The sequence below is a fragment of the Falco cherrug genome, chromosome 16 (genome assembly GCF_023634085.1).
Source record: "Falco cherrug isolate bFalChe1 chromosome 16, bFalChe1.pri, whole genome shotgun sequence".
In the NCBI taxonomy this organism is placed as follows: Eukaryota; Metazoa; Chordata; class Aves; order Falconiformes; family Falconidae; genus Falco; species Falco cherrug.
Genome location: NC_073712.1, coordinates 6,785,371 through 6,813,332, shown reverse-complemented (window position 1 = coordinate 6,813,332; position 27,962 = coordinate 6,785,371). Strand labels below are relative to the sequence as shown.

The 27,962-nt window shown below is 50.0% G+C and overlaps 1 protein-coding gene across 1 annotated transcript; it reads left to right on the top strand.

Moving 5' to 3' along the window:
• Window positions 1–1,216: 1,216 nt before the first annotated feature.
• On the top strand, window positions 1,217–27,326 carry SLC26A9 (solute carrier family 26 member 9). Its single transcript, XM_005447087.3, has 22 exons — window positions 1,217–1,305; window positions 1,483–1,737; window positions 10,930–11,056; window positions 12,019–12,158; window positions 12,477–12,587; window positions 12,884–13,059; window positions 13,514–13,678; window positions 14,259–14,411; window positions 14,808–14,890; window positions 15,176–15,323; window positions 16,059–16,172; window positions 16,605–16,682; window positions 17,014–17,109; window positions 19,378–19,484; window positions 20,057–20,126; window positions 20,367–20,459; window positions 20,917–21,033; window positions 21,603–21,920; window positions 22,128–22,182; window positions 22,547–22,692; window positions 23,481–23,558; window positions 24,189–27,326. Exons 3-22 carry the CDS (start codon window positions 10,932–10,934, stop codon window positions 24,234–24,236), a joined length of 2,421 nt encoding a protein of 806 aa, XP_005447144.1. The 5' UTR covers window positions 1,217–1,305; window positions 1,483–1,737; window positions 10,930–10,931; the 3' UTR covers window positions 24,237–27,326.
• Window positions 27,327–27,962: the final 636 nt, after the last annotated feature.

Genomic DNA, 27,962 nt, shown 5'->3' with positions numbered 1-27,962 from the left:
CAGCCCTGGGAATTTCACCACTCCAGCCAGGCTCTGCACGGTGACATGTGGCCCCCATGGGTGACACTGCTCGCTACACTGCAGATGCCCGGTGGGTACCAAGCCCTGCTTATCCTCTGCTCGCAGCTGGGAGACCAGAGCATCCTACAGCACTGGGCACGTCCAACACCCTGCTCCAGGAACGGCCACCTCACTCCTGCAGGAATTTGGCAGCCCAAATCTCTGCTTTCCCATCTGGCTGAGGAACATCACTGATTTTAACAGCTCCTGAAGGGACAGACAGGGAAGTAGGACACCCCACCTAACTTCAGATGACCCCTGTGCAGGTGTCACAGCCTGAGCAACACATCAGCTATGTGTTCCATGGAGATCCACCTGGAAGCACCGGTTTCTCTCCACAAAGGCTGCCCAGCTCCACCTGCAGCATCTCCATCCAGACCCTGGCTCCTACCCAGACCTGTGGCTGCACAGGCCCTGTTCCCTTGGGAAACCTGTCCCAGAGCTAGAAGCAGCTCCGGCTGCAGGTCCGAGGGAGGGAGGGAGACTACCTGCAGGTCCCAGCACCAGCACAGCTCCCAGGAACCAGCCCCTTCTGCCCGGGGGACGCACTGCCTTTCCCCACCTACTCTAACCTTGGGGCTCTAAGGAACCCTCCCCATAATTTCCATCAGTAAATTACCACTGAATTATTACCCTCATTAAGTGCCATATATCTGCTAATATCAATCACCTGCAAATAAATCCACACATTCCAGTACTTGGTATGCTGTTATCACACTAGAAGATAAACAGCTCAGCAGTCCGTGCACCCAGGGCTCCATGTTTGACTCAGGGGAGATCCTGTGCTGTCCTTGTATCTCCCAGTGCCTCCCGGCTTTCCGGGCAGCCCCAGTGCTCCCCAGAGTCCCCAGACACTCCTCCGTGCCCTGTACATCATCCTGGCTGGTCCGTTGGTGGACACAGCCCAGCAGAGTGGCTTGGGCCACACTCAGTGAGTTTGGCCGAAGCCGAAAGAGGCAGAATGGGAGTTACAGTTACTGAAACTGGAATTTGACCAGGACTGCAACCTCCTGTTGCAAGAAATGCCAAAGAACCGTTGATGGCTGTACGGGGCTGGTTTCTCTATAGGGCAAGACCTTGCAGTTCCCTGATCACACCCACCAGGACTTTGGAATAGCAGCTTTTGCAACAGGGAGCTGCCAGCCCTCCCCATGAGCCCCCCTGTCCCCACGTGGCAGGAACCGTCTGTCCGTGCAGGAGGGACACCTGGATTTGAAGGGGACAGAGCAAGTCTGAAAGTTTCACGTAAGTCACCCCCTGTGAGCAATTTACCTTGCACAGGACTGAGAACTTCACAGGGTTTTGCCAGCGCTGGGTGGGCAAGAAATCCAACCAGTTGGACTTCTGCCCTGCCAGTGTCCCAGCCCAAGCCCCAAGCGTTTTGCCTCCCAGTGTGACTGCATTTTACTGTCTGTCTGCCAGGGATCAGTGGCATTCCCTCGGACCTGGCGTCCCCACTGCTGACTTTGCTGGGTCCTACACAACGTGCCTGGCCAGGGCCTGATGCAAGGAGCAGAGACAGCTCGGAGGACAAGAAGCACCAGCAGCCTCCTCGCCTGGGGCTGTTCCCGTTTTGCTCATGCAGTATGCCAGCTTTGGGATTTTACTTTTCGTATTGGCTAGACTAAAACGAAGCTGACGTTGCTACCAAAGCTCGGAGCTGGGCTCATCCCCCAGGTGAGACCTGTCCCTTCTGGACACACAGGCTGGCTGCACAGCCTCTCTGCTTGGCAGCTTCTCGTTTTCAAAGGCAGACGGATGTGATTGGAGTGGAAGCTTCAATTCAGGGCTCCGTGGTCCTATTCCAAGCTCAGATACTGATCTCAAACGGGTCATTTATCCCCCTGTGCTGATGGCCACTTCTCCAGCTCCACAGCTCTGCCCGCATTGGGATGTCAGTTTAGGCAAGTGAGGGGAAAAAAAGCCTTTCATTGGAGCTCTGCTAGGAAAATGCCAGTTCAATGATGGCAAAAAAAAAGTCCCTTTCAGCATTAGTTGATTGCCCAGGCAGTTTGGCAATGCCAGCATAGCTTCTGCAGCAGAGATGCTGTTTCCTTTCTTTCTGTGGTGCCTTGTGAGCAGGTCCCCTGTGGCTGGGACCTTTGGGTGCTGGTGTTCTGGCTTCCCTGGATTTGCCCCACAGCAGGGACCACTGTGTGCACTTGTGGGCTGGTCCTCCTGCCATGTCACGCGTTTCCGTTTCAAAGGGCTCCATCCATATCAGGCTGCCCTTTAACAAAAAACACTTGATATGGGTTATTAATGATATTTACAGGATAACTGCTTGGCAATTATTACCTCTGTCAGATGGCAATGAATCAGTCCCCTTCCACCAGCATCCTCTGGCAGGGTGTTCCTCTGGCATGCCCCAGACACAATGATCGATTCCCATGCAATGGGGTTTCTTGGCAGTAAACACTGATGTCTTGTGCATGCACAAGGTACCAGAGATTTTTACTCTGAGAGCCTCTGGGAGCGAGCAAAGGCAACACCAATGCTTTCTCCCTTCCTCCTGCCCCAGGCATGGCCCCTCCTTCTCCCCCCTCTCTCGGTGCCCTGCCTTCTCTCTCCCCTTTCCCTTTTCCCATCATTTTCCACACACACAAGCTAATAAATGCTCAGAGGTGGCAGCACACCCCACCTGCCCTGCATCTGTGCTCTGGGCTCACACCTGGAGCAGGGAGGGCAGCAGAGCCATCCCCTATAAGCAGCTCATGCCGAGCTGTCCCTGAAGACAAAAGGAACATGAAAGATCAATTCCTTCCACTGCAAATAACCCCCTACAGCTTCCTTCTAGTGGCTTATTCCTTTGGTGATGTCCCCTGTTTGATGTCCCTATCTATCCCATCATCTGCAACATCCCCAGGAGTACCTGGCTCCTGCACTCTCGACTCCCTCTGTGGTGGCAGGACACCATGGCAGGAGGGGACAAGTCCTTTCCCCTTGTCTGAGCTGGCTGCTGCCTGCCAACACACATGCCACACCAGCACCTTTGTCAGTTCAAAATGTGGCCTCTCCTGAGACATCAGCAACTTCCCAGGCCAGGGATCGACTGGTACCTCTGCAGGGTGGCTCCCAAGTCCGCAGCTCCCACAGCCCATCCCAGCACCTCCCCGCTCCATCCCTGTCCACTGCCAGGGGCATCTGAGGAACTTGTCAAACTCTCCTGCAGAGAGCACGTGGCGAAGGTGTGGCTCCTGCCTGGGGACCATGCCTGCAAGGCTGATGACAGATAGCCCAGCCCGATCCGCAGGGCACATCCCTGCACCATCGAGGGCTCCGACCTCTTCCCGGTGCAGGTGCAGGGGAAGGGAGCCCGTGCCCTCTCTCCTGGGCAGGCAGCGGGGGCTTTGCCTCTCTTTCCCACTCCTCTCATCCCTTTGAACCTGGAAATAAGAAAGAAACTGCTTTCCCCTGCCAATCCCATCTTCAAAGCCCGAGCGGCGGGGTCCGGCGCTGGCACAAAGCACACCATTGTCCATTCCGGAGGCGGAGAGTCGGCCAGAGCACAAAGGCCGGGGAGACGCTACCCACCGCGCCGGGAAGCTCGCCCAGGCCAACAAAAGCATCTTCTCCTGCCCCGAGTCCGAAGCAGGCGAGGGAGGGGGCCTAGGGTGACGGTGAATATGAGCTATTGTCACCGAGAGCCCGGAGCATGGAGGGACCTGCAGAGGTGATCAAACGGCCCAGGCCTGAGTGGGAAGGGGTGGGGTGAGGGGGGACATCCAAAAAAGCCCTTGTCCCTCTTCAGATCTCTCCTTATCTCCCCTGGCTATCTCCTGGGCTTAGCCTGGGTGTACCTGCTTGCAATTACCTCCTGCAAGCCAATCAGGCGCTGAGCACAGCCCTCGGTCCCCTTGACTGAGGTGATTTATAAATGACTCACTGGCTTATTTGAGCACAGACTCCTGCACACCTCCTCGGGAGCACCTCTCTGCCAGGGCTTTCTTGCCACATCTGCAGCTCCCCTCGCAGAATCGGCCCTTTCTCTGCCCGGCGAGGCGCAGGTAACCCAGCTCCAACAATCGTGCTCTTTGTCTGGGTGGGCGTGGGGGATTTACACTCTGGTTGCACAGCCACTGGGTGTGAGTTTCAGTATTTGGAGAACTGGTACTTCTTTTTTTTTTTTTTTTTTCCCCTTTCTCTTTTTCTCCTTCTTATTGCAAAGGGGATTTACAGCAGCAGATTTACTCAGGAATTAGCAACACCACCGATCCAAGAGCTTGATTTATGAAGAGAGGCTGGAAGAGCCAAATATGTGAATTAATTATTACTAGAATAAATCCTGCCATCTTATCCTGGCTGGCTCGTGCTGAGATCTGTGGGGGGATTTGCTTGGTATAGGAGAGGCAATACTGATGACAGACCCTCTGTTTCTAGGTCCTTGTTATGACCAGAACTTTCTATGCATGGGACTATGTAAAGCAGTCCCTGTCCCAAGGATGTTGCAGCCCAAATTAGACTTTGCACGTACAGGCACAGGGAGAAAGGATGTGGACCCTGCAGGCAACGGCTGAGGAGCACCCGCTGCGCACCGGAATCTAACCTAGACAAGGGGTCTTTGCTGTTCAGGAGATCCTGGTGCACGGGTGCATGGCTGTGGGCATGCAATCCAATCAGGAGGGAATTTTAAGGCTGGGAATGACAAGTGCTCCCAGACTGGGACCTGTCAGACTGGGTGCAGGGTCTCCAGCTCCTCCCAGTGCCATTTCATAGGATGTTTAGGTCCAGTCTGGGCAGGTTCCCTCATATATAGGCAAAAGAAAATACCCCCATATGCTTGCTCCGTTGTGGTAAACTGCTGTTCAAGCAGCTAAGATGCTTTCTGCTCTGCCCTGATAAAACTTGTCTACTCCTTACTTGTAAGCGAGCTGAAAACTTAAGCTGGGGACCTGTCCTTCCTTGCCTTGAAGAGAAGTCCTTGGAGTGACACTTGTGGCTGGCCACACAGTATTTCTGCCCCAGGTCAGAGATTCCCAGCAGAGAAATGCGTCCCATCCTCTGCCTCTGGGGAAGGATGGACTGGGTGATCCCAGAGGTGTTTCTCCTTCTCCAAGAGCGAATCCGCAGGGGCAGGGAGCATGTGCAGGAGCGAGCTCTTAGCAGGCATCTCGGATAAGTGTTCGCAGGCAGAACAAGAATGCTGCAGTCTGCAAACTTTTTAATTCCTTGGGATTTGCATTGCCCACCTGCTCTTCACAGGTGGAGGGCGAGGTCTGTCAGAGGCATGTGGAGAGCAGAGACTCGTGGCAGTGAGGGATGCCGAAGTTTCACTCCTTTCCTGCACTTTCCAACCTTCCCTCCTCTCCATCCCAATGGCTCCGTGTGCCGAGGGAGCTCCAAGGGGATGTGGAGGATGGACACACTGCTTCCCAGGGGACAGACTCAGATGCCGTTAAGGGCAGGCACTGCTCCCAGCACCTTTGTGCCACGCTCAGCAAGGTGACACCTCTGGGGGACCACAGTGGCTTTCGGAGGACTGTGGTGGGGTGATATCTACATCCCAGACCGCAGCACCCCAGGCCATGTGCCTGCTGCCTCACCCCAGCCCAGCCCTCCCTCGGCGAGGTAGGGTGCTGGATGCAACTACAAAAGTAATGGAGAGTTAGGGTGGGGTTGAGAACAAGTGGGTTAATCAAACAAATCACAGAATGGGCCAAATCTGGGCTCATTTGCACCGGTGTCAGTGCAGAGCAGATCCCCCATGCCCGTGGCATTTGCTGCATTTACAACAGCATTAAAAGGAGCAGAAGCCGAGCCACTGGATATAAGCTTTTTACCTAATAAACAGCCTTTGAGACAAACGCTTTGGCTTCACCTTCAGTAGCTGGCAGATGTCTGCAGATCTTATTATTCTGGTTACCAAGCGCAGAGCTAGTTTGGTTAGAAACTCGTGTGAAGTGGTACATCAAACATTGGCACCGGCCCAGCGCCGGCAGAACAAGAGAACAGTGCAGTGCTCCTGCCCGGTGCCTGCGCTGGGCTGGGTCGCTTAAAACAAGAAAAGGGCCATCTGCCTTATGGAAATCACCTATTTAACACTCCAAATATTTAATCTAAACAAAAAGAAAACATTGATTTAATGCCTGGCTGCTTCATGGCAAAAGTGTAGGAGTGAGGAATGGGATGGCTGCTCCCGAGGGGCATGTTAAAGCCGAGGCTGCAGCACGGTGCAACGTGATGGGAAGGTGGGAGCTGGAGGGAAGCGGAGATGTCTCCTCCCTGCCCCTGCAGCCGTGGCATACGGCTCCCTCCGTGCCTCACCGCGGTCGGGAAGGACCAGTTATTGCCTCCCAGCACCTCTCTCCCTCCTTTCCCTCTCCCTCTGGCTTTTATTCCACTAGCCATCATGATGGTTCCTGCATGCTGCTCATGGAAAATTGGCTGAAACAGCAAAGTTTTGACTGAACTTTATGGCACTCTGGCATTTTGTCTTTTCTGAGGCTAAAAGGTGTTTTTGGGATAGGATATTTTTCATAACTGTTCTATAAGCTGTCCTAGAATCAGCTTTTTCTATTTCCAAAGGGCAAAGGTTAAGAAAAAGTTAAACCCCAGGGTCAAACACTGTGTGTATTCAGTGTGTGGCACCGTGCATGCAGCCAGCTGCTCAGCCTCCTAAAACACAACCTCCACTTCCCTGCTTCTTCCCCTTCCCCAGACTACTAGGAAAGATGTTTTTATCTATATACTCACGCCAGAAATATGGGACTATAGATCCAGCTTTACCAAGATGCTTTCTTCCTGTATCAGTTCATTTGGAGATGAACCCTATGGCAATTCAGAGCCAAAGGTAAAACAGAACTAAATTGGATCAAAGCAATTTTAACTGTGAGCAGAAAGGTGTGCCCAGTCAAACCGCCCAGCTGAAGACACTGACCCAAATGAACGTGCTGGGGGTCCCGTGGTGACGAGCTCCTGGTGTGGCCCATCAGCCAGACTGATGCCAGGAGGTCAGAGAGAGTGAATAACCCAGGAGCACAGGGGTTGATCCACTGGGCTGATCGGCATCTGATAGCAGAGGTGAATTATACAACATCCTTTTGAAATACCTGAACTGACTGACAGCAGAAACCTCCTTTTCCTCCTGCCTGTGTGCTTTGTGAACGCAGCTCACACCAGAGGCGTGAAAGGGAGAGGGAAGCGGGTGTGCAGCATGAGGGTGAGGCAGAGTTCAGCCTGAGGGAGCACCCAGCACTGCAGTATCCAGCACCACAACACCCAGCACCGCAGTATCCAGCACCACAGCACCCGACACTGCAGCATCTGGCACCGCAGAGCCTGGGGCTGCAGCCACCCTGTCCTTCCCCATGCTGTGCCCTGGTGAGGAAGCACAGCACAGGTCTCGGGAGGAGGTGACGGCTTCCTCACCTGACCTGGTGAGTCTTGGGCTCTTTCACCGTGTTGCCCCAGGGCTTCCATGGCACCTGCAGCCGGAGCTGTGAGCTGCAGGTTGGGAATCACGGTGGACACAGTGCTGAAGGCACTGGTTCAGTGGGACAGGAGTCAAGACCTTGTCCTGGTGTCGCAACCAAACCCTTGCACCTGTGCTTGCCTTCTCCAGGCAGACCTTGTCTTCTGGGGTAGGGGCGAGTTGCTTTTTATAGCCCTGTGTTGGGCAATGGAGCTGGGAGAGAGGCACTTTTAATGAAGATTCATGTGAGACTTGGAAGAGAGCAGAACTCTGAACTCCATCAGCTGAGAAGTAATCAGCAAGATCTGCAAGTGCATCACCTCATGCAGGGGGAAGGGGGGGATGGAGGGGGGCAGACAAAGGAGGAAACATTATTTCACTGATTTTTTTTCTCCCTCAAATTTAGCAGAGGCTTTCCCTGAATGTTCAGCTCTTGCACTGGAATCAGTTGGGGCCCTTATATCACAGGACGAGATGCTTTTCCACTTAATTTCGACTCACACTCCTTGGACTGGGCTCCCTTTTCTATGCCTATGCCAGCACAGGAAAGTGGCTTTGTGCCAGTGGCTCCTATCAACACTAGCCAGAAACTTCAATGTGACTTTCCTCTTCCCAAACACAGCTATCACCAGCACGGGGACAGAAGATAAGAGCTTAGTAAGTGCATTTGCAAGATGAACACTGGAAAAAAGGTCTGTGCCTGACGTGCATAGGCTGGTTTGAGACTGGCAGGCCAGGGATCAGCCAGGTATGAACAGATGGGACTCTTAGCTGATGACCTACGGGGATGGTATCTTTCACCTGCATCATATTCTTGGAGAGAAGCAGTTCTGCCTTCGTTTGCTTGCTCCAAGTATCACACCACAGTTATGTACCCACTGTGTCACAATTGCTCCAAGACCCCAAGCTCAGTAGACGTACCAGTGAGGCCAAACTTCATGTTTCTCAGCATCGCCCACTCTAGCCAACACACTGGAGGAATGGGCTTCCTGAAGAGCTTGTAACAGGGGCTCTGCACTTGAAGCTCTTCCCCCAGACCTCATCCTTTATTTCCATGCCCATACTGGAACAGAGCTCTTGAAAAAACTGGTCCCTGTCACGCAGCAACTTACTGGCACTCTGTTTTTCCCTCCACACATGTTGCATTGCTTCAGCATCCTGCCCCAGCTGCAGGATTTAAAGCAGCTCTGCAGCTTGCCGTCATCTTATCCCATCAACACCAGGACAGCTGGCTTTGCCTTTTTTTCAAGGAGCAGTCACACAGTTCATTCTCTTTAATTCCAAAATCTCGAAGGTTTAACCTGCTGTTTGATCTAGGGCAAGGCCAGTGATAAGCCAAGTCAAGAACTTGACTCTGTCCGAGACGCTGACATCATTAGTCTGTTTGTTTAAGATGGAATTTAATCATGGGGGTATTTTTCCCTCTACTTGCCTTGTTTATTATTTTTCGTGATTGCCAGCACTTTCACTCAGCGGGGGAAATTCATTAAAGAGCTGTGATATAATTGGCTGATTCAGTCTGTCTGATGGCAGGCACACTGCTCGGCAAGTGATGGAGCCAAGAAATAAAGCTAAGGGAGACTTCTTGCATCAGAAACGCGGGTGGGTTTATCACCCTTCAGAAGCCTGTTGCTGAGCCTGGACCTGGGCCTCCAATTATTCACGAGGGAGAGCTAGAAATCTAGAGCAGAGCTGCGGGGCTGGGACCTGGGAAAGGCTGGGCATGCTGGCAAGTGCTCAGCAATGGGCTCTGGAGACAGGAACAAGGCTTGTGCAGACTGATGTAGGAAAACCAGGGAATGACCATTTATCGGATGGGCTTCTGGCATGCATGTGGGGACTGGGAAAGAGCCTAGGACACCGCTTAGCTTTGGCTTGCAGCAATCCTCCAAAAAGTAAAGCTTGTAATTGCTCTTGGAAGGGTGTCTCTGGCTGAAAAGGAGCAGCGGGGTTGCCAGGGTGTGCATGCCTGCAGAGGGCACTGGATTAAGCATCTGGCAATGCAGGAAGAGGGGCACATCTCCTTCACCTAGTGGGCCCTCCAGAGCCATAGGCTGGGGTCCTCCCAAGCCAGCGTGGGTGCAGAACAGAGCCTGGAATCACAAACACCCCATCGCTGGAGCTGTTTTACAGCAACCTCCGCTTGATTTCCCCTGTGCTCACTCAAGTAGCCCTGGCAGGAGTGGGGGTTGATGACCTCCCTTTCTAAACCCATTAGCTCTTATTTGCATAATGATTCTGTTGACCTAAATTCTCCCAAAAGTTTCATCTGCCTGCATCATACTTTCCTGCCTGCCCTGGACTGCTGGGCTGCTCTGCTACATATTACTCATGTCTTCCAGCCTCCACTCTGAGGTAACTGCTTATCAGCAAGGACTGACATTAGTCCTACAGATGGACATTTTGCTCATCCTGGTTCCGCTGAACTCGGTGTCAAGGTGTGCACTGATTCAGCGGTACTTACAGGGTCAAAAGAGGAGAGGGGAGGACCTGGTACATTCAAATTACTCCATGAGCTCTCAGCAACCTGGATGTTGTTTCTTGATTTGTTCTCTTGACTGAATCACCAGCTTTTCCCACCCCCTCTTCTACTCCTGTGTTGGGCAATGACCCACTTAGATACATGCCATACCACAAATAATTACCAACATCCTTGGTTTATAGCCGACCACTTCCTCCCTCCACTCCCAGCCTCTCCAGTATGATTCTCCCCTCTTCTTAGGTATTGCTGTTCATAGTAAAATAAGGATTGTCTGAAGTTCATCACCTTTCTTTGGTGAGACCCAGCCACTGGGCAGGACTAGTCCACCCAGATGTTTTGGCATCTTCATCACTGAAATGAATTAGCAACGGTTATCTTTCTGCACATCACTTCCTAGAATAAACCAAGGATTCATCCACAGCCTCTCGCATCGAGTGCGAAACAGGAAGGCTGATGAATGCAAATGAGACTACTCGGCAGCATAGCCAGAACACCTCAGACGGAAACTGCCTTTCATCATGGTGCCAGTATCTACCATGGCAATGTCAGGGCTGCCCAGCATTGCAGTCTCACCACCCCCACTGGCAGATGGTGAAACTGAGGCATGAGAAAGGTCAAGTGACTTGCCGGAGGCAAAAAGGCAGTCGCTGGCGGAGCTAAGATTAACACCCATGCTCATCTGCCAGACAATCCAGGACGCGCTCCGGTCCCCTTCACGTGGCATCGCTCATTAGCATCACCTCAAAATAGCTGGGAAAAGCTCCCGGTGCTGGGGAGCAGCAGCCCCCGGTGCTGGGAGAAGCCACTCCCAGGACCTGCCTCTGCGCCACAGGGAAACTATTTAGGGTGGAGATGTTTGGGGAGGGCTCCCAGACGCTGGAGGTGTCCGGTCTGTTATATTGCAGGTGGGGCCAGCTCCAGTCACATTCTTGGCTTTGCTTTTTCTTTTTTTCTGGGAAAAATTTAAATGATCCAGCGATGAACCACGCCAGGCCTCGCTATGTCATCGAACGTCCTGCATATTCGGTCAGCCTCTTCGATGAAGAGTTTGAGAAGAAAAGCAGAACCTACCCCGTTGGGGAAAAATTGAAAAACCTCTTCAGGTAATATAGAATGCTATAGCTGGGGCAAACATAAACCAGATTTGGTCTGGAATTGGGGCATAACTTAGACCTGGGGATATTAGTTCCCATTTTTCTCCTGGGAAAACTTCTCCGTGATCTTCAGGGCTTTGATGGACGAAAGGCACAGGGGAAATGCAAATTGTACTGGAGCAAGTGAAACTGGTTATTCTTTTCACTGCCTCAGCTGTTAGGCTGTAAGGCAATTAAATAAGCAAAACAGTTTGCACTAAGCGCATTTGGGATTTGGGGTTCTGTTTTCCAGTGGGTTTTTAATAGTGAAAAAGGTAAAATTGGTGATGTAAGTACAGGTGTGTGAATTACTTCTTTAAGCTTTCCGACTGGGATTTTATTTTATCAGCTTTCTGATAATAAACAGTACTGGCTTTCCTTAAAGATCAGTAATTGTGTAAATAAAGATCGATAAACGTACTGATCGCTGTCTTGGAAATCTAGCTCCATTCCTTGGAAAAGGGAAGGCAATAATACAAGAAAGAGAGAACATACATGTTAGCAGGCAGAGATGTGAGATATTGCATGTGTCAACCCAAGAAGCAAGCTTCTTTCAGACACGCTCAGAGTTTTTTTGACCGAGCATCTGAGAAAGTTCATCTTTGGCTCTGTGCAACTGCCTCATGACTCTCTGAGCTGTGTTTCTTCCCTACAGCTCACCTGTGCCCTATGTGAAGGGTATCAAGATACTGGGGAGCTAAATCCTTCGAGAAGGTCCCCACAAAAGTCCTCCATGGCATGTACAGTTAGTTAACTGCAAGAGCCTTGCACTCTCACAGGGAAGGGCTGTGCACCAGACACTGGGCTCAGGATTTGGCATGGGAAAAAGGTTGAGACATTCCAAGGAAGATCCTTCTTTGCTCCCTTGCTTGCTCACTTCCCAGGTCACTTCCTTCTTTACTTATTTGCATTTTTTGTTTGATCTCCTGTAGATGTTCAGCTTCCAGATTCAAACTCATCCTCTTTAGCCTGTTCCCAATACTTGTATGGCTTCCCAAGTATAAAATTAAGGACTACATTTTGCCTGATGTTCTCGGTGGGCTCAGTGCAGGGACGATTCAAGTGCCACAAGGTGAGAGACAATGACTTTCTGGGTCACTGGGAGGGGACACTTTGCCACTTCAAGTAAAGGTCTGTAGATGACAGCTGATGGCAGTCGGGGGGGGTTAACTACCTTTACTGCTGACATGTATAAACTCAAGCTCCACCTTCAACCTGGTTGTCCCTGTATTTCTCCGCGGTGCCCTTCCCTGCCTTCTTTGGCCTCTCCTGCCCAGAAAGCAGCAGTCTGTGCTGGCCACGGCACCTTCTTGGAGGTGATGTGAGTGTGAGTGGGGCAGGGGGCTGACACCAACTGCACGGACCTGCCCATTTCCTTTATGTTTTCCAGGGATGGCCTTTGCGCTGCTGGCCAACCTACCTCCCGTCAACGGGCTCTACTCCTCCTTCTTCCCCTTGGTAACATACCTCTTCCTCGGCGGTATCCATCAGATGGTGCCAGGTAAGAGTCTGCAGAGCAATTTGCTGCACAAGGCAGTTCAGTTGTGGCTGGGAGTACTCGGTGTATCCCAGAGTAGAGGTGTTTGGACATGTTTGGTCTGTCAGCGGTTTATGGGATCCCTGATTCTGGCTGCACAGCGGGATCTCACCCCAGTGAACCGCTGCTGGATGCTGCCAGGGAGCTGGCTGCGGTGACGGGCTGGGTGACTCGGTATGGACAGCCTAACCTGTCCAAGTGCCTTCCAGGACAGGATGCTCTCTAGTGAAAACTACTGACATCACCGTGTTGTGCTGTAGGTACTTTTGCAGTCATCAGCATTATTGTTGGCAATGTCTGTAATGAGTTGGCTCCAGAGTCGGACTTCCAGTACTTCAACCATACTACCAACGAGACCAGTGTGAATACCACAGCCCTGGAAGCGGCCAGGCTGGAAATCTCTGCCACGTTAGCCTGTCTGACAGCCATCATACAAGTAAGGACTTGCTGCACTGCCTCTTCCGTGTCCTTTGGCCAGAGCTGACCCACACAGAGTCAGCTGAGCTCTCTCCCTGGAGCAGAGATGGTGGTAGCAGATGCTAGAAGAGGCCTCACTCCTCAGTGGATGATGCCTCAGAATAGAGGTTTTGGGGGGATCCCACCCCAGCTGCGGTCTTGGTATGAAATCCTTCAAACAGACTAGCCAAGAGTGAGGCCAGCCACTGGGGCAGGGTGGCAGCCAGCAATGACACCCCAGCACCCTGCACCTTTCCCCTCCCCATCCCTGCTCTGGGACAGGCTGCTCAGCCCAGCCCGTGCCATGGCTGCGTGGGAGGGATGCACCCTCTCTCCCAGCGGAGCAGCCTGCCCGGCACGGGCACGCTCAGGCTCTGCACCTCGCCCTTTCAGGCTGGCATTCTTCTGATAACGCCTTGTCTGTCCTACCCTAGCTGTGCCTGGGATTCGTGCAGTTTGGCTTTGTTGCTATCTACCTCTCAGAGTCTTTCATCAGGGGCTTCATGACAGCAGCAGGGTTGCAGATCCTCATCTCCGTGCTCAAGTACGTCTTCGGCTTGACAGTCCCATCTTACACCGGGCCCTTAGCTATCGTCTATGTAAGTGGGTGCTCTGGACAGGGGCCTTCCCTGCACCTCCTCCCCCAGTGACCACCATACCCCAGGCATCACTGCCACCCATGCAAGGGAAAGGGGGCTCGGAGAGAAGGAAAGGGTGGAGGGAGGGGCAACATGACTATCTGCACCCCTACACTGCTGCCACTGCATTTCCTATACAGTATTATCTGAGTCCTCATCTGCTAGTTTCTAATTAGAAATAATGAAATGGGTCTGGGGCTTGGGGACAATATGAACTGTGTTGCTTTACAGCAGGAGTCTTGCACAATTGTTAGCAACACAAACTTTTCCTATGAGCAGGTTTACCCATTCCTGGACTTTCCTGCATCTTCCATAGGTGCACTCTCCATTGATGCAACTAGGACTGCACTTAACCGGACAGCAGAGACCCAGGGCTGGTTGCTGGTCTCTCAGCAGCAGGGTTTCTAGCACTTGTCTCATCCTCATCACATCTCAGGGTGTTTGCAGTTGATTGTGATAAGAAATGCTCTCCACTGTGCTGTGTACTTTGTCCAGAGTCTCTGTTTCCCCATGACACTTTCTCCTCTTCTCTCCCCTTTAGACATTCATTGATATTTGTAAAGGTCTGCCCAAAACCAACGTGGCCTCCCTGGTCTATGCCTTGGTCAGTGCTTTGCTCCTGATCATTGTCAAGGAGCTCAACCTAAAGTACATGAAAAAGATCCGGATGCCCATCCCCATGGAGATCATCATCGTAAGTGACGCACGAGCTGTCCCTTGGACCCTCCAGGAGACAGTTCCTCCCCTCTCCTTACAGCCCTGGGACACCCACTTCTGCTCACAGAGGGCCCATCACGTAGAGCATCTTTGCACTGAATATGACATGGCCCCCATATGGCTTGGGGCCAGAAAGTGGGCCATCCTCATAGAGGATACCTCCGATGCCCAGCTCATCCCTGTTAGACTGTACCTGCATCCTGGTGATGCTGAGGATGAGGAACATAACTCCTGCTGGGGAGGTTCTCTCCTTTCCTAGCCTGAATTTGGTGCTAATTTTCTACTGTCAATCCCAGGAGCACAGCAAGCTCAGTGCTTCTGAGAGAGCTCATGCTCTTTCTGCTTACTGCTCTTTTATCTTCTGTACTTTCAGGTAATAGTTGCGACCGCAATCTCTGGCAGCTTTAACATGCCCGAGAAGTATGGCATGCCAGTGGTTGGGAAGATCAGCATGGGGTAAGTGCATGTGCAGGTCTGACACAACTTCCAGATAAATTTTATTCCTCCTCTTCTTCCTCCAGCCTGGAAAACACCTCGCTCTTCCCTGCTGTATGACAGTCCCCTTTCTGGACTCTCAGGCAGCACTGCTTGAGCCCTCTTACACCACTGCCGCCATCCACTCAAGCTGTCCACAGTGTAGACACGGATTATGTCATTCCTGAACACACAATCTCCTCACCCACTTCACCGGCCTCCAGACACCAGTGTCACAACTGCTTCTCGCCTCCGCTCTGAGTGCAGGTTCCCAGCACCAACCCTCCCCCTGGTGAACAAGTGGAAAGACATGATCGGCACAGCCTTCTCGCTCGCCATCGTGAGCTACGTGATCAACTTAGCCATGGGGAGAACACTGGCAGCCAAGCATGGCTACGACGTGGACCCCAACCAGGTAACGCTTGGTCTGGAAGGACGCAGTCAAGGACCGTTCCCCTTGCTCTCAGGCGTGAAAGGAAAACCTCGCTGCATGAATGGCAAGCTTTCAAACGGGCTCTGCTTAAAACAGACGTGCTGCTCCCATGCACACAGGCTCGCGTGGCAGCTTGCCATGTATGGGTCAAAAGGACATGGCAGATCCATCTCCCATGGACTGGAGAGAGCCTGCAAAAGGGAAGAGAGCCTTAGTCTGAGCTCTCTGCTTTGCTTTCCCTCCAGACCTGAGCCTTCAGCCCTGAGCACTGGCACAGACGGCATTTTTGCAGGTTGTTGGAGCACAACGAGGCACATGTTATTTCTCACTGAGCAGAGAAAGACCTGGATTCCTGGTGTGTCACCTAGATACTGCGAGAGGCAGGACATTAAATAATCCTCTTTTGTCATCACTGGCACAGTGGCAGCTTTCAGTAACAGCCATGCATACCACATGAAGCCCTGCCCTTAGTGTGTCAACAGATGACAACGTGTTTATGTGGAATTGTGCTTCCAGGTTTCCCTGCTATGCCACAGCTCATTCCAGCTCATATTGGAAGGAAAGGGTCTGGGACACACTGCAGGGAACCCAGGTCCCTTTCCTGGCCCCACAACCCCAGGCTCAGGCACCTGCTCTCCTGCCTGGTAGCTCACACGCGTTAGCAGGGCAGGACAGGCAGCTTTCCTCTCTGATGACCACATTCCCCCATCTCCACAGGAAATGCTGGCCCTGGGCTGCAGCAACTTCTTTGGATCCTTCTTCAAAATCCACGTGATCTGCTGCGCTCTCTCTGTCACTCTCGCCGTCGATGGGGCAGGAGGCAAATCACAAGTCAGTACCCTCTTTCTCCTCCTTTCTTCCCTACGTGACCCTATTTGACCAGCTGCTGCACGCTGCCAGCCTGACATCACTGCTGCAGGTCTGCAGAAGCTTCATATCTGAGTGCTTCGCGTTGCTGTTGTTAAAGCAGAATTTCTTGCCTCCCACCCCCACTTTGTTCCATGGATGGTTCTTTGGATTGGTCCCAGATGTAAGGCTGTAAATCTGCCTTCCCAGTCTGGCTCCCTCAACTGAGCAGAGCTACCACGTGAGGGAAGCTCAGGGTTATCTGCAAAGTCCTAGCCTGTTTCTCAGAGGCAATCATCTGCTCACATAAAACACTGCAGTGAGCAGTTGTGTCGTTGGCTGAAGCAGCAGAAAAAGCCCAGAGGGGGGTTAGGAAGACCCTGGTGTTTGCTGAAATGATTTCTTTCTTTTCTGCAGGTGGCAAGTTTCTTTGTGGCCTTGGTGGTTATGGTGACTATGCTGGCTCTGGGGATCTATCTCGAACCTCTTCCAAAGGTAATAAACAGTGTGGCCATTGCATCACATACTCTTACACACCCAAGCAAAGGCACAGTCTTGCTCCAGAAAAGCTTGATGCAAATTGCTGCACAGCACAGTTTGCTCCTGGCCTGGGGTCCTGTCTGCACTGAATCTCTGGAAGCAAGAATAGTCTAAAGTAGCATGCTCAGGTCCAAGTGAGACCTTTGTGAGCGTCACTGTTTCCCATTCCCTTGTGGTAACTGGACCAAGGAAGGCAGGTGCTGCAGAAAGTATCTGCTGCAAAACGTGGCGCATCCACACTGCACATCCACATCCCTGCCGATAAATGACCCCCTCTTCTCTGCAGTCTGTCCTGGGAGCCCTCATCGCGGTGAACCTGAAAAACTCCCTCAAGCAGCTGGCTGATCCCTTCTACCTGTGGAAGAAGAGCAAGCTGGACTGCGTGAGTGCCTAGGGAGGGATGGGAGGCACCCACCTGCCTTACCCTGGCAGCTCAGCCCACGGCTATGTGAGGCAGAGGCAGGGCAAGCTGGCTACCCCCTCGGCAGGTGCTCGGGGGCAGGAGGGTGGTATGAGTCCACTGCAAAGGTGGGTTTCGCTCTCTCAGTGGGATCATGCTTCCAACCCCTCACCAATGAGGTGCTGAGCCGCAGCAGAGCCTGTCCTGCCCAGCTGAGCACTCTCACGCTTAGCGCACATATCAGAAAGGCCTGAACTATTACCTGCTCTGTTTAAATGCCAATCAAGTGCAGAAGCCTGTTTGCCCAGAACTAGCCAAACCGGCCCTGCTCAATATCTAGGAGTCATGACTTAAAAACTCACACAATAGCCCTCCAGGGTGAAGAGAGCCCTTCACAGCGATAAGGACTCCAGGCACTGGTTGATGTATAAACCCAGGCAGGGGGTGCGGGGGAGTGAGAACGGAATTTGGAAATGTCTGACATAAAAAGACAGTGTTTGAACAGGACTCCCACGGCTGAGTGGTGTCTGTGGACACTGAGCCAATATCCTGTCAGGTCCCAACAAACCGCCTTATCGGAGAAATCTGGAGTCCAAAGGGGCTGACCTGAATCATCAAGAGCTTTCCCAAAATACTGTTCAAACAGGTGCTGGAGAAGAGACAGGTTAGCAGTCCAGGCAGAGACTTCACAGGGCTGTGATCATGACGTGAAGGCACACTCCAGCACAGGGCATGAGCTACAAAAAAATGGTCCAAGCTTAGGAGTGAGCCCGGCAGACTGACCAGACCAGGGATGTGCGAGGTCTGAGCTGACACGGCTATGCAGGCAAGAACCGGCAGAGCGGGAAAGTTGCTGATGGGAAGATGTGATTCTCTGTCAGGAATCGTTTATGGCAGTTTAACCACATCTCTGAACAGGTTCTGCTGATGCCTGGTGGGTAGGATGGAAGGTCTCGGTCAGCTCTGGCAGGTCATCTGAGGGCAGGTGAAGTTATTGCCCTTTATCGGAGCTCACGGAGGGGAGCACAGACCTACCCCACAGCGCTCCGCAGCCCCCAGCCCAAAGTCTGGGCAGACACCTGAATGGATGATGGACCGAGCAGAGATGCACGGTGCTGCCTGGGGAACACCCTGCCAGTGTGTCTCTGCCAGATGTGGTCACTGCAGCGGAGGTGAAGGGCAGTCAGAAACCCCTCCGGTTTGCCCTGACTGTGCTGGGTTTCCACTGAGCTGCTGGAACAAAGCTCTTGCTACCAGCAACCACAGCCAGCCTACAGTTCAGAGAGCGTGGGGACCAGGCAGATGCCAATGGAGCGAACTGCATTCCCCTGACCTTAATCTCCCTGGAATTTGAACTAGATTCAGTGTCCTGTCCTAAAATGGGAAACACCGTTCCTGGCTGTTGTCAGACCATCAGCATTCATTACCTCAAGCCTGGTTGTGTTTCATGCTAACTGCAGGCATCACTCCATAGATACAGCCCAGCTGGATGGAGGGAAGCACTTACTTGCCATTTATAAGTACGATGCATATAAATTAAGATGCTGAAGTCATCAAAGTTACTCTGATTTGTCCAAGGTCAAAGTCATGTTTTGTCAGTCTTGAGGGTGGGTTTATAATAACCTCATAAAGATTCTCAGAGGGCAGGTTTATATGCTTAGGCAGGACTAATTTCATATGGAGAGAGGTGCTCAGGTGCTAATATATAAAAATGACAAATGACAGAGCTCTGAGCTGAGAGGTGGAGCCCGTTTTGGTATGCTCTGTCATACTTTGTCATCAAATCTGTCCTGTGTTCAGGTCATTTATTGTAGGTGCTCAGACGGTTTTCAGAGAGATGCTCATTCCTTCTGAAATGCTCTGACAGCAGGAGTTTTGTTGCGGCTGGGAGCAGTTATTGAGCAGCAGACGGTCTGATCTGCAGGAGCCTTTTCTTGACTAGTTAGGCTGATACTTTCTGAACTGAATGAGTGGTACGGGTGCTCATGGAGCTGTGAAGAAACACACTAGCTGCATTTACAGCTGAAAAACTGGGGCTTCTGGCAAGCTTCCCAGCAATGATGTTTCACATGAAAGCAAGTAATAAACTGTATCATTAGAATAGCTGCAGAACTCAGGTCTTGGTCTTTTGATCCTGAGTTGTGTAGTTCTTGGGGTCCAGAATATTGGCACAGAGCTATTTTCCAACTATCACTGGGCTTTAGCCTATGGTAGAGTAAAAAGACCTGCCATGCTCTTCCCTTTCTGCAGTTGGTCTGGTTGGTGAGCTTCCTGTCTGCCTTTTTCCTGAGCCTTCCCTATGGAGTTGCTGTGGGCGTGGGATTTTCCGTGCTGGTTGTGGTCTTCCATACCCAGTTGTAAGTACCAGTGCAGCTACAAAAAAACAAAAGAGAAGAAAAAAGGTCCCAGTTGCAGAATAAACAACAGATTATTTTTATAACCGACCTCTGGCCCATGTTTCGAAGGAACGCGTGGCAGGAGCCTGGGGGAGTGCAGGTGTCCTCCCCGGCCCCTGGAATGTGCAAACAGGAATGGCAGGCGCTAATTTACTGCCTGCATTCCCACTCCAGCGCATGGTTAGCGATGTGCACATCCCAAGGCAGGGGGAAGTCTGAAGGTATTTACTTCAGCACGAAAAGCTACCTGCATAGCTCCCAGCAAAAAATCCTGCTCATACAATGAGCCTCATATATGTGCGGAGAGTGGTGTGAAGCTTTCACACCATTTTTAATCCATCAAAGCCCTTTATTAATATTTCCCAGTCTGGGATCTCAAACTGCTGACTCTTTTTTGCCCTGTAGACTCTGCAGGGATGAAATCTAAGTATTTTCATAAAGCAACTTTTCAAATCCTGGTATGGAATGTGAAGCAAAGCAGTTTTCTCCCCCTGCAACACTTTTGCTAATTCTGATGGCCTCTTTTCTCCTAGCCGTAACGGCTCTGCCCTGGGCCAAGTAACTTCCACTGACATCTACAAGAACCCTAAAGCCTACAACAAGGTAAGCAGAAACCAAAGCATCCTCAGAGGAAATGCCGTTCTTTGCCACTGGTACCCAATGTGATCAGGAAAGCCAAGCCCATCTCCGTCTCAACAAAGTTGTTTGCTGCTTGTGTCAGGGGTAGCAGGAGAACTGCTGTTCAGTTTGACCTTCCCAGTTATCTGCTACCCAAACTCCCAGCCACCCCCCACCCCCCCAACACCCTGTCACGCCTGGTTTGAGCTCTTGTCTCTGTTGCAGGTACATGAACTTAACGGGATTAAAATTGTGACCTACTGCTCGCCACTATATTTTGCAAACTCAGAGATATTCCGCGAGAAGATTATAGCCAAGGTGAGCAACGCCCTAAGAAACTTCTGCTTGCAGCCAATCCCAAATGGCCTTTGCTTTCTCCTGTATCGCCACATGGAGATAATTAAGCCTAGGATGATCAAGAAAGATGGTCACATCCATCCTCTACTCTTCCATCCTTTCCTCCCTGATCTTCAGGACTGTTTGTAGACCTCATTTTAGAGGTTAAGTGTGAATCCTGGCAGGTATCCTCCTCCAAGCTCTGCCAAAGCAGAGTCATCCTGCTTCTCTGCTCTCTCCTCCCTGCATGTGCAGGTACTCTGAAACAAAATCTGAAGATGTTGTTTGGTTGCCATCAGGATCACCTCACTCCTGCGCGCAGCCAGTGCCGTCCTCCTGTGACACGTGCCACAGGCTGAGAAATAGCAAGAAAGAAATAGCAGCCCCTGACTAGGAGGCTAAATAGACTTTTTCAAAGAAAACTCTCTCTTCTCCACAGACCGGGGTGGATCCTGGTAAAGTGTACTTAGCCAGGAAGAAATATGTGAAACGGCAGGAGAAGGGGACAGCACAACCACCAACAAAGCTACCAAAATTCCTACTGAGGCAGAACAAGGTAACTCAGTTTGGGTTCCTGTGTCGATGAGTAAGACCCCAAGTCCCCATCAGACAGCTCCTCTTGTCACAGGATTTTCTGCACTGTCTTCCACTTTTACCACCTCTTGCCTCCTTTACTTCCCACCCACATCTCCATTCCTCCCAATGGCCAAAACCTTAAGATGCAAGAGAACTGGAAATGGCTGGGAGCAAGAAAGCTGTAGAGATGCCTAGAATGAAAACACGGTGAACGATCTGCTAGAAACCAGGCTTGCCCTCTTTCTCTAAGGATGCATCTATGTCAGTATTTCAGTTCGAAAGTGTCCTCCTGAAGCATGTTTCCCAGTCATCCCAGCTTCATTTGGTTTGCATTGCTCAGAAGTCTTGAAATATGTGAACAAGAATAATTTAAAATTAACCTAACATACTCCAAACCCCAAGGGACATTCAGTCTAGCTCCAGGCTGGAGTTAGTCCACATTAAAACACTTCATGCCACTGAATACCTTAGGCACATTCACATGTCAGGATCTCAGCTTGCGCTGATTGATGTGCCCTGCCCTGACTGTGCATTTGTGCTTTGCTGTAGACCTTGTCTTTGCAAGAGCTCCAGAAAGACTTTGAAAGCACCTCTCCAACAGATACCAATAACAACCAGACGACTACTAATGGTGCCAGCATCTCCTACGTTACATTCCGTCCACCTGCCAATGGTGCTGGGCAAGTGAACACCTCCAGTGAGCTGGGCAGCATCTCTACCCTACAAGGAAGCACTTTCAGTGTCATGCCTACAGCAGATGTTGACCCTGTGATGACAGCACCACCCTATATCAGCTTTCACACCATCATCCTGGACATGAGTGGAGTGTGTTTTGTTGACCTCATGGGCACAAAAGCACTGGGCAAGGTTAGTTCTGTATTAGAAACACAGCCAAACAGCAGGTACTTTCTACTGTTTTGGGCAGCTCCGATACCCTCCTCAACAGAAGGTTTGTGTGGCTTTCTCCTTCAGTATCCCCAGGACACATGTAAAGCCCTGGATAAAAGACTGTATAAACACAAAGCTGGAGCAGCAGTGTTATTAATCCTCTCTCTCCCCTCTCATCCCTTCTAGTTGTGTTCCAGTTATCAGAAGATTGGGATTAAAGTGTTCTTGGCAAACGTGCATGGTAAGAATCCACGAAGAACACATTTCCATGTGATCTTCTCCTATTTATGTGCTTCTGACAGACAGGAGATTTTTTTGGGGTCTTTATGCAGACTGTGCAAGTTGTCAGCCTTTTGTTGGACCAAACCAGAACAGATGATCTGTGTGAAATAGCTCCTTTCATTTGGGAAGTGATATGACTGGAACATGTCCACATTCAGCATGTAGAAAAATAGTTCCCTACACTCTCGTTTATGCAGCAAACCTGCTTCTTCCCTATGCATCCCAGCCTTGTTTTAGCTCCAAGGACCAGTGTCAGCCATGCACACCTTCAAAGGCTTTCTTCTTTGCTTTCCTTCTTGCTCACGTGCCTTTCTGTTCTCCAGCCCAGGTGTACAATGACATTAGCACAGGTGGAGTCTTTGAGGAAGGAGGTCTGGACCAAAGTCACATCTTTTTGACAATCCATGATGCTGTTTTGTTTGCACTGGCAAATATCAAAGAAGTTGTCCACCCGCCCATCTTAGAAGAGGTAAATTTGCTCCCCAGTTTTTCTCCAGCTCTCAGTGTTCCACTATTAGGTTTAGATGCTGTGGCAGCAGAAAGGAAGAACAACAACTCATTACTGCACCTAATAAAGTTTCTTGTTTATCTCAAGTGGTAAAGGTCTAAATCCAACAATATATTTCATATCCTAATTCTCATGTATAGGTCAAGCACCTACTGATTGAACCGATTTCAATGGAAATTCAGAAAGGTAAACATGTTCTGCAAAGCCCTAGCTGGGAGATGATGTTATCCCAGCCTGGAGAAGCCAAAAGAGCTTTCCTGGCACTATGCCCTCCATTTGGTGTTGCCTGGAACATGCAGCTGCACACAAAGGCATAATTTGGCTCCCAGAAATGAAGGCAAAGCACATGCACCTGTCCTTGAACAGCCTCAACATCCATGAATACTTCACTGGAAGGGAGGATAAAAGGCCAAGGCAGGAATGGGGCACATGCTGACAAGACAGGGTCAGACAGGCTATTTCCCCAAACATGGATTGGTTCATTGCATAACTGGAGTGGGAAACAGAGCAGTGTTAGCCAGTTATCTCACGAGAATAAGTTAAGGTATCTCATATCTTCGCAGAGAGATATGTAAATGCCAGCTCAGTCACAGGATATAAACAACTGAGACACAATTCCTTCTGTACCCCTTCTCCCTGGGCATTCCCCCGGGAGCACGTGTGTTGTTTTAAGCCTGGGTTAGTAATTTTTTTTGGGCCTTTCAACACTGCACTCTGCTAATTTGTGGATTTGATTCCTTCCTGCACAGAGGCCAAATCAGACAGAGCTCTCCATCTACGACGAGTCTGTGGACGAAAGCAGTGCAGAGTTCAAGAACCTGGAGGAGGTTAGTTCTAATGCCAGGGGTCACTTCTTCAGCTGTGGACATAAGGTGGAGATCAGAAGTTGTGGTTGGGATTGCTCAGATGGAAAGTACCCTGTGCCATTGCCAGGCAAACTGCTAGTAACAGTAACACTTTGAAAAGGTAGCTGGAAAAACAGTTTTAAATCCTCATCATGAGGAGCTCTGGCAGGCACCTGGATGAAGGAGCAGCTAGGTTACCCCACAGGGGAACCCTTTAATCCATTCTGGGCCACAGAGCTCAGGTTCACAGTCAGACCCATGGTGTTCATGCAGTGGGGTGAACTTGGAAAACCAGGTTTAGCTCAAGTCCAAAAGAAGGGTCACTGGTCAAGTCTTTCAGCACTGACTTTGTTAATGCTGAAGTGATCTGCAGGCACTGAAGCCAGGTCCCTGGGAGGAGATACATTCCAATGCTGACCTTCCCCATGCTATCCATGCAGAGCTGGAAGCGGAGCAACCTCCCCACCGCCAGCTTTCCCTTGAGAAGAGGGGCTGGGAAGGGTTGGAGTTTCTGGTGGCATTTCTCTGTGTGACCGAATGGCTGCTGAGCTGCATTGCTGGGTTTGTGCCATGGCACCAGCTCTAACCCAGCATACCTTGTGTGCCCTTTAGGAGATGTTTGGAAGTATGTTCCACTCAGAGACCCAGACAGCTCTGTGAGCGCACAGGGAGCGTCAGCGTGCGGGCAAACTCTCCTGAACAGGCTCCGCTCTCCCGTCCCTTCGTGAAGAGCTGCACTTCTACCTGGGGTTACAATAAGTTGCAAAGCAAGAGACCGTCACACCTCTTGAACCGATAAACTCCTCCCCCGTTCCTGCTCTACTTCTGGTATTCAGAGCAATGGACTCTGGAGCAGGCAACAGAAATCTACGGAAGCAGGAACTCAGGAAATGCTATCTCATCAATTACAGAAGAGAAGCGAGTTCGTTTGAAGGCAGGTGCCTTAATACATGGGACAATTAGTCATTATTGCCAAGTGCTCTCCTTTGTTTCACACAACTGCACCCTTCTGCCCACATAGGCATTACGTAATTTGGGCATCCCCCTTCTTTCTTATCCTTCCTCCCTCTTTTCCTGATGAAGTGAAATACAAGCAAATATGAAGAGCCTCTCAAGGCTTTGATTCACAAACAAAAGCAACTCTTGCAAGGTGCGGCGACGCAGCTTTGTAAGGTAATGTTGTTCTAAAATGTGCACTGACCTTCAGGGTTTCTGCACAGTAAGTGCAAGCCCCTGAATTTCCCTGCGCGCCTGTGTAGCACCACCTCTGCCTTTCCCGTGGCCCCTCTTCCATGACCCCCTTGTGCTGCTCTCTCTGTGACCCAGAATCCCAGAAATCACTGCCTCAAACCAACGCTGTATTTCTGACACCCCAAAGTACCTCGATACTCTATCTCAGTAGGGCTACTTTCTGGATTACAATTTTTTTTCTTACTAATAGGACTAACTTGTAATCAAAAATAAGAATTCCTTGTTATAGTATGTTTCATGCATATGTTGTCCTGTCTGCCCAGCGGGTTGAGTATGTGCTCAAAAGACCCAGGGTCCAGTTCAAATCCCCTCCAAAGTTTTTCAGGGATCTTTCTACTGACTGAATGGCATTTCAGAGAAGGCTCTTAAGACTGTGAATGGCATAAAAACATAAATCCTAAGGGTGTTCTGACTCTTCCCATCTTCTTGTTGACTGGAGCAACTAAAAGATTTAGTCCAGAACGTGGATGGGTTCTTTGGGGAAAGATGCTTTTCCCAAATCATTTTGATCACAAATAGAAAATTCAGGGCAGAGAAGGAAGCCCCTTCTGCAGGCTTTTCATGATGCCAATGACAGAGAGCAGTAAAACTGAAATTTTAGTGTATTTTATGCCTGCAACTAGGGAACAGCCCAAGTGACACCCCATGCTATGCAGGGCTTCTGGTGACAAGCTCTCAAATGGTCACTTGTGCAGCAAGAGAAAACTCTTGCGATATTTCCGTAACAATTCTCTACTACATGTTCAATGATTTTCATTAAAATTCACCACAGGCTAATGCCACCAGGACCATCTACCTCTCAGGCAAACAAGCCTGCCTCACTAACCCAGAGATAGACAGCTGAGATCTTAGTAATTTCTAAAAATCCGACATTTATTTATAGTTGAGTGATGCTAATAACAACTGGTATTTTAGTTTCTTTTTCTGATGCCTTCCCTTCTTACTTGGTGCTGATGTTGTGACGGTAATGACAAGATGGCAATATAAAGCCTGAAAAATCTAAGCGTAAGCCAAGGGTTAAAGGGACCCTTTTTTCTTCAGTGCATTTCAACCTCAAATATGGCTTTTATGAAAATAAGGTTATAAAAAATTTAAGATAAAGATACATACCGGTATGTCTTCAGTTGCAATGGAAGCAATTTCTTTTGTTTGAATTTCAAATCTTCCTACAAAGTACTTTCAGCACTGGGATAAAACGCAAGCATCAACAAGAAAAACCAAACAGCAATGCGACAGTCTGTTATCTTTCCATGAACACAAAAAATAAAAAGTGGCCTTAATAATAAAAGTAAATTATATTTTAAAAAGTTATTTCTATTTTATTACTCTAAGATATTAAAAATATTAGCAAGCTTTAATGTACAGTTTTGAAGTACATATACATTATTGAGCTGATTCACTAGCAGATTGCTAGGAGGCTTTCTGGGGAAAGTGGGGCTTTCCTTACAGCTCCCAGATGTCCCATTTTTAAGGAAAATAGAGCTTCATGAACCATCATAGCTAGACAACCATTAAAGGAAACAACATCAGGACCCTGACAGTTTGGTTTTATGTAACACCTCATTAACTAAGTCACCATTTCTCTACCTCAGTTTCTGATTATGTGGTGCAGGAGAGAGTAATAAAACCAAAGGAGGTTAGTTTCCAAAAGGAAAAACCCGCTAACTAATGGTTATTACTTATTTTAGACAGCAGTGATTTTTTCCAGAGCCATGTATAGCTCATTTTATAAGTTAAAATCGAGAGACTAATTCTCTTAAATGATCTTTGAGGGTGATTACTCATGGTCTTTTGTTACTGCCTGAGCGCTCGTTTTAGTTGCTCGTTTGAAAAAAGGCAACAACGAAATCCGTGCAATGGAAAAAGAAACTCTCCTACAGTAGCTAATCAATATTTCTGTACCTCTGAGGTGGCATCACATTAAATGAGGAAAATGCCAATTTCCAGTTCTTCATTCAGGGTTAACTGCAGCAGGCTGATTTCACAGTCTCAGGGCCTGACAGGCCAAACACAGGAAGCCTCAGAGCAACAGACCATGTATAAAAAATAAGACTGTATTTCTTGAAGTTCCTACAAGCATAATGGATGGGATGTCAAGAGAAATGGCTTGAAAGCAGCAGCACTGACTATATGCTCTGCAATTCTGATGACCCAGGAAGAAGAATACCTCGTTTCTGTAGCCATGGGCCAACTGTGGCAATATATGTAACATCAGTAGGCAAATGGCATTGTTGCAGGCACAACATGGCCAGTTCAAAGTCTGAATTTCCAAGTGCTCTGGCAAGAGAATTAGGGAAGCTCAAATTCATGCTGGAGTAGAAAACTTTTTATCTTCCAGTGTCCCTTTATTGCTCTTTAACAGTGATGTTGATGTGTAATGGCTCTGAAGCCTTACCTGATAAATGCATGATGTATAACCAGCTCAGAAATGTTTGTAATTTATTTAATTTAATATCGGTTTTGTTCTTTTTTTGATAATAAAGAATGTGTGAATAATCATCATCTTCTGCTGATTTGAGAGAGGTTTTCCATGGCAGCTCCCATCTGGTATTAAGCATCTCGGGACAGTTTATACCACGAGAAGATGGGATAAATCTTCGAATTCAGTACAAGACAGCTGTGAAGAAGGGAAGAACGACTTTTCCCATCATGCTCCTTGGGGAAACTAGGCAAAAAGTAACGCATTTTGAAAACCGGGTGGATTTAAACCCTGTGAGGAGTGGGACTGGCACACCCCAGGGCCCACCACCATGCTGCTGGGGCCCGTCCCTGACTGACCACTGTCCTCCTACCTAATTTTGTGGCCCCACTGAACGTGTGTGTGGGGGGGTGTTATTGTCCACGGGCCCCCGAGCACCCCGTCATTTTGGCAGCAGCACCCTGAGCCCTCTTGGCCTCCCAGCAGGATCCAGGCACGGCCCAAGTCGCGGTAAGGGGACATTCCCACTCTTGCTTGCTGCTGTGGGCACTAGACAGCGTTCGCCACGGCTCCGAAACGTCCCCTCGAGAGAAGACACATTAGATTTCAGGGAGGGGAGGGAGGGAGAGAGAGAAAAACCTGCGCGCCCTGCCCACCCGCTGCCATTTCACTTGTGCCGAGGCGCCGCACTACAGCTCCCAGGAGCCCCCGCGGAG

What these genes read in the sequence shown, in the direction of transcription:
- SLC26A9 (XM_005447087.3), top strand. Translation starts at nt 10,932, where the DNA reads ATGAACCACGCCAGGCCTCGCTATGTCATCGAACGTCCTGCATATTCG. An exon ending in ATCTCGAACCTCTTCCAAAG is followed by an intron (nt 16,683 to 17,013) that starts GTAATAAACAGT and finishes TCTTCTCTGCAG; the next exon opens with TCTGTCCTGGGAGCCCTCAT. An exon ending in AGAAGAGCAAGCTGGACTGC is followed by an intron (nt 17,110 to 19,377) that starts GTGAGTGCCTAG and finishes CCCTTTCTGCAG; the next exon opens with TTGGTCTGGTTGGTGAGCTT.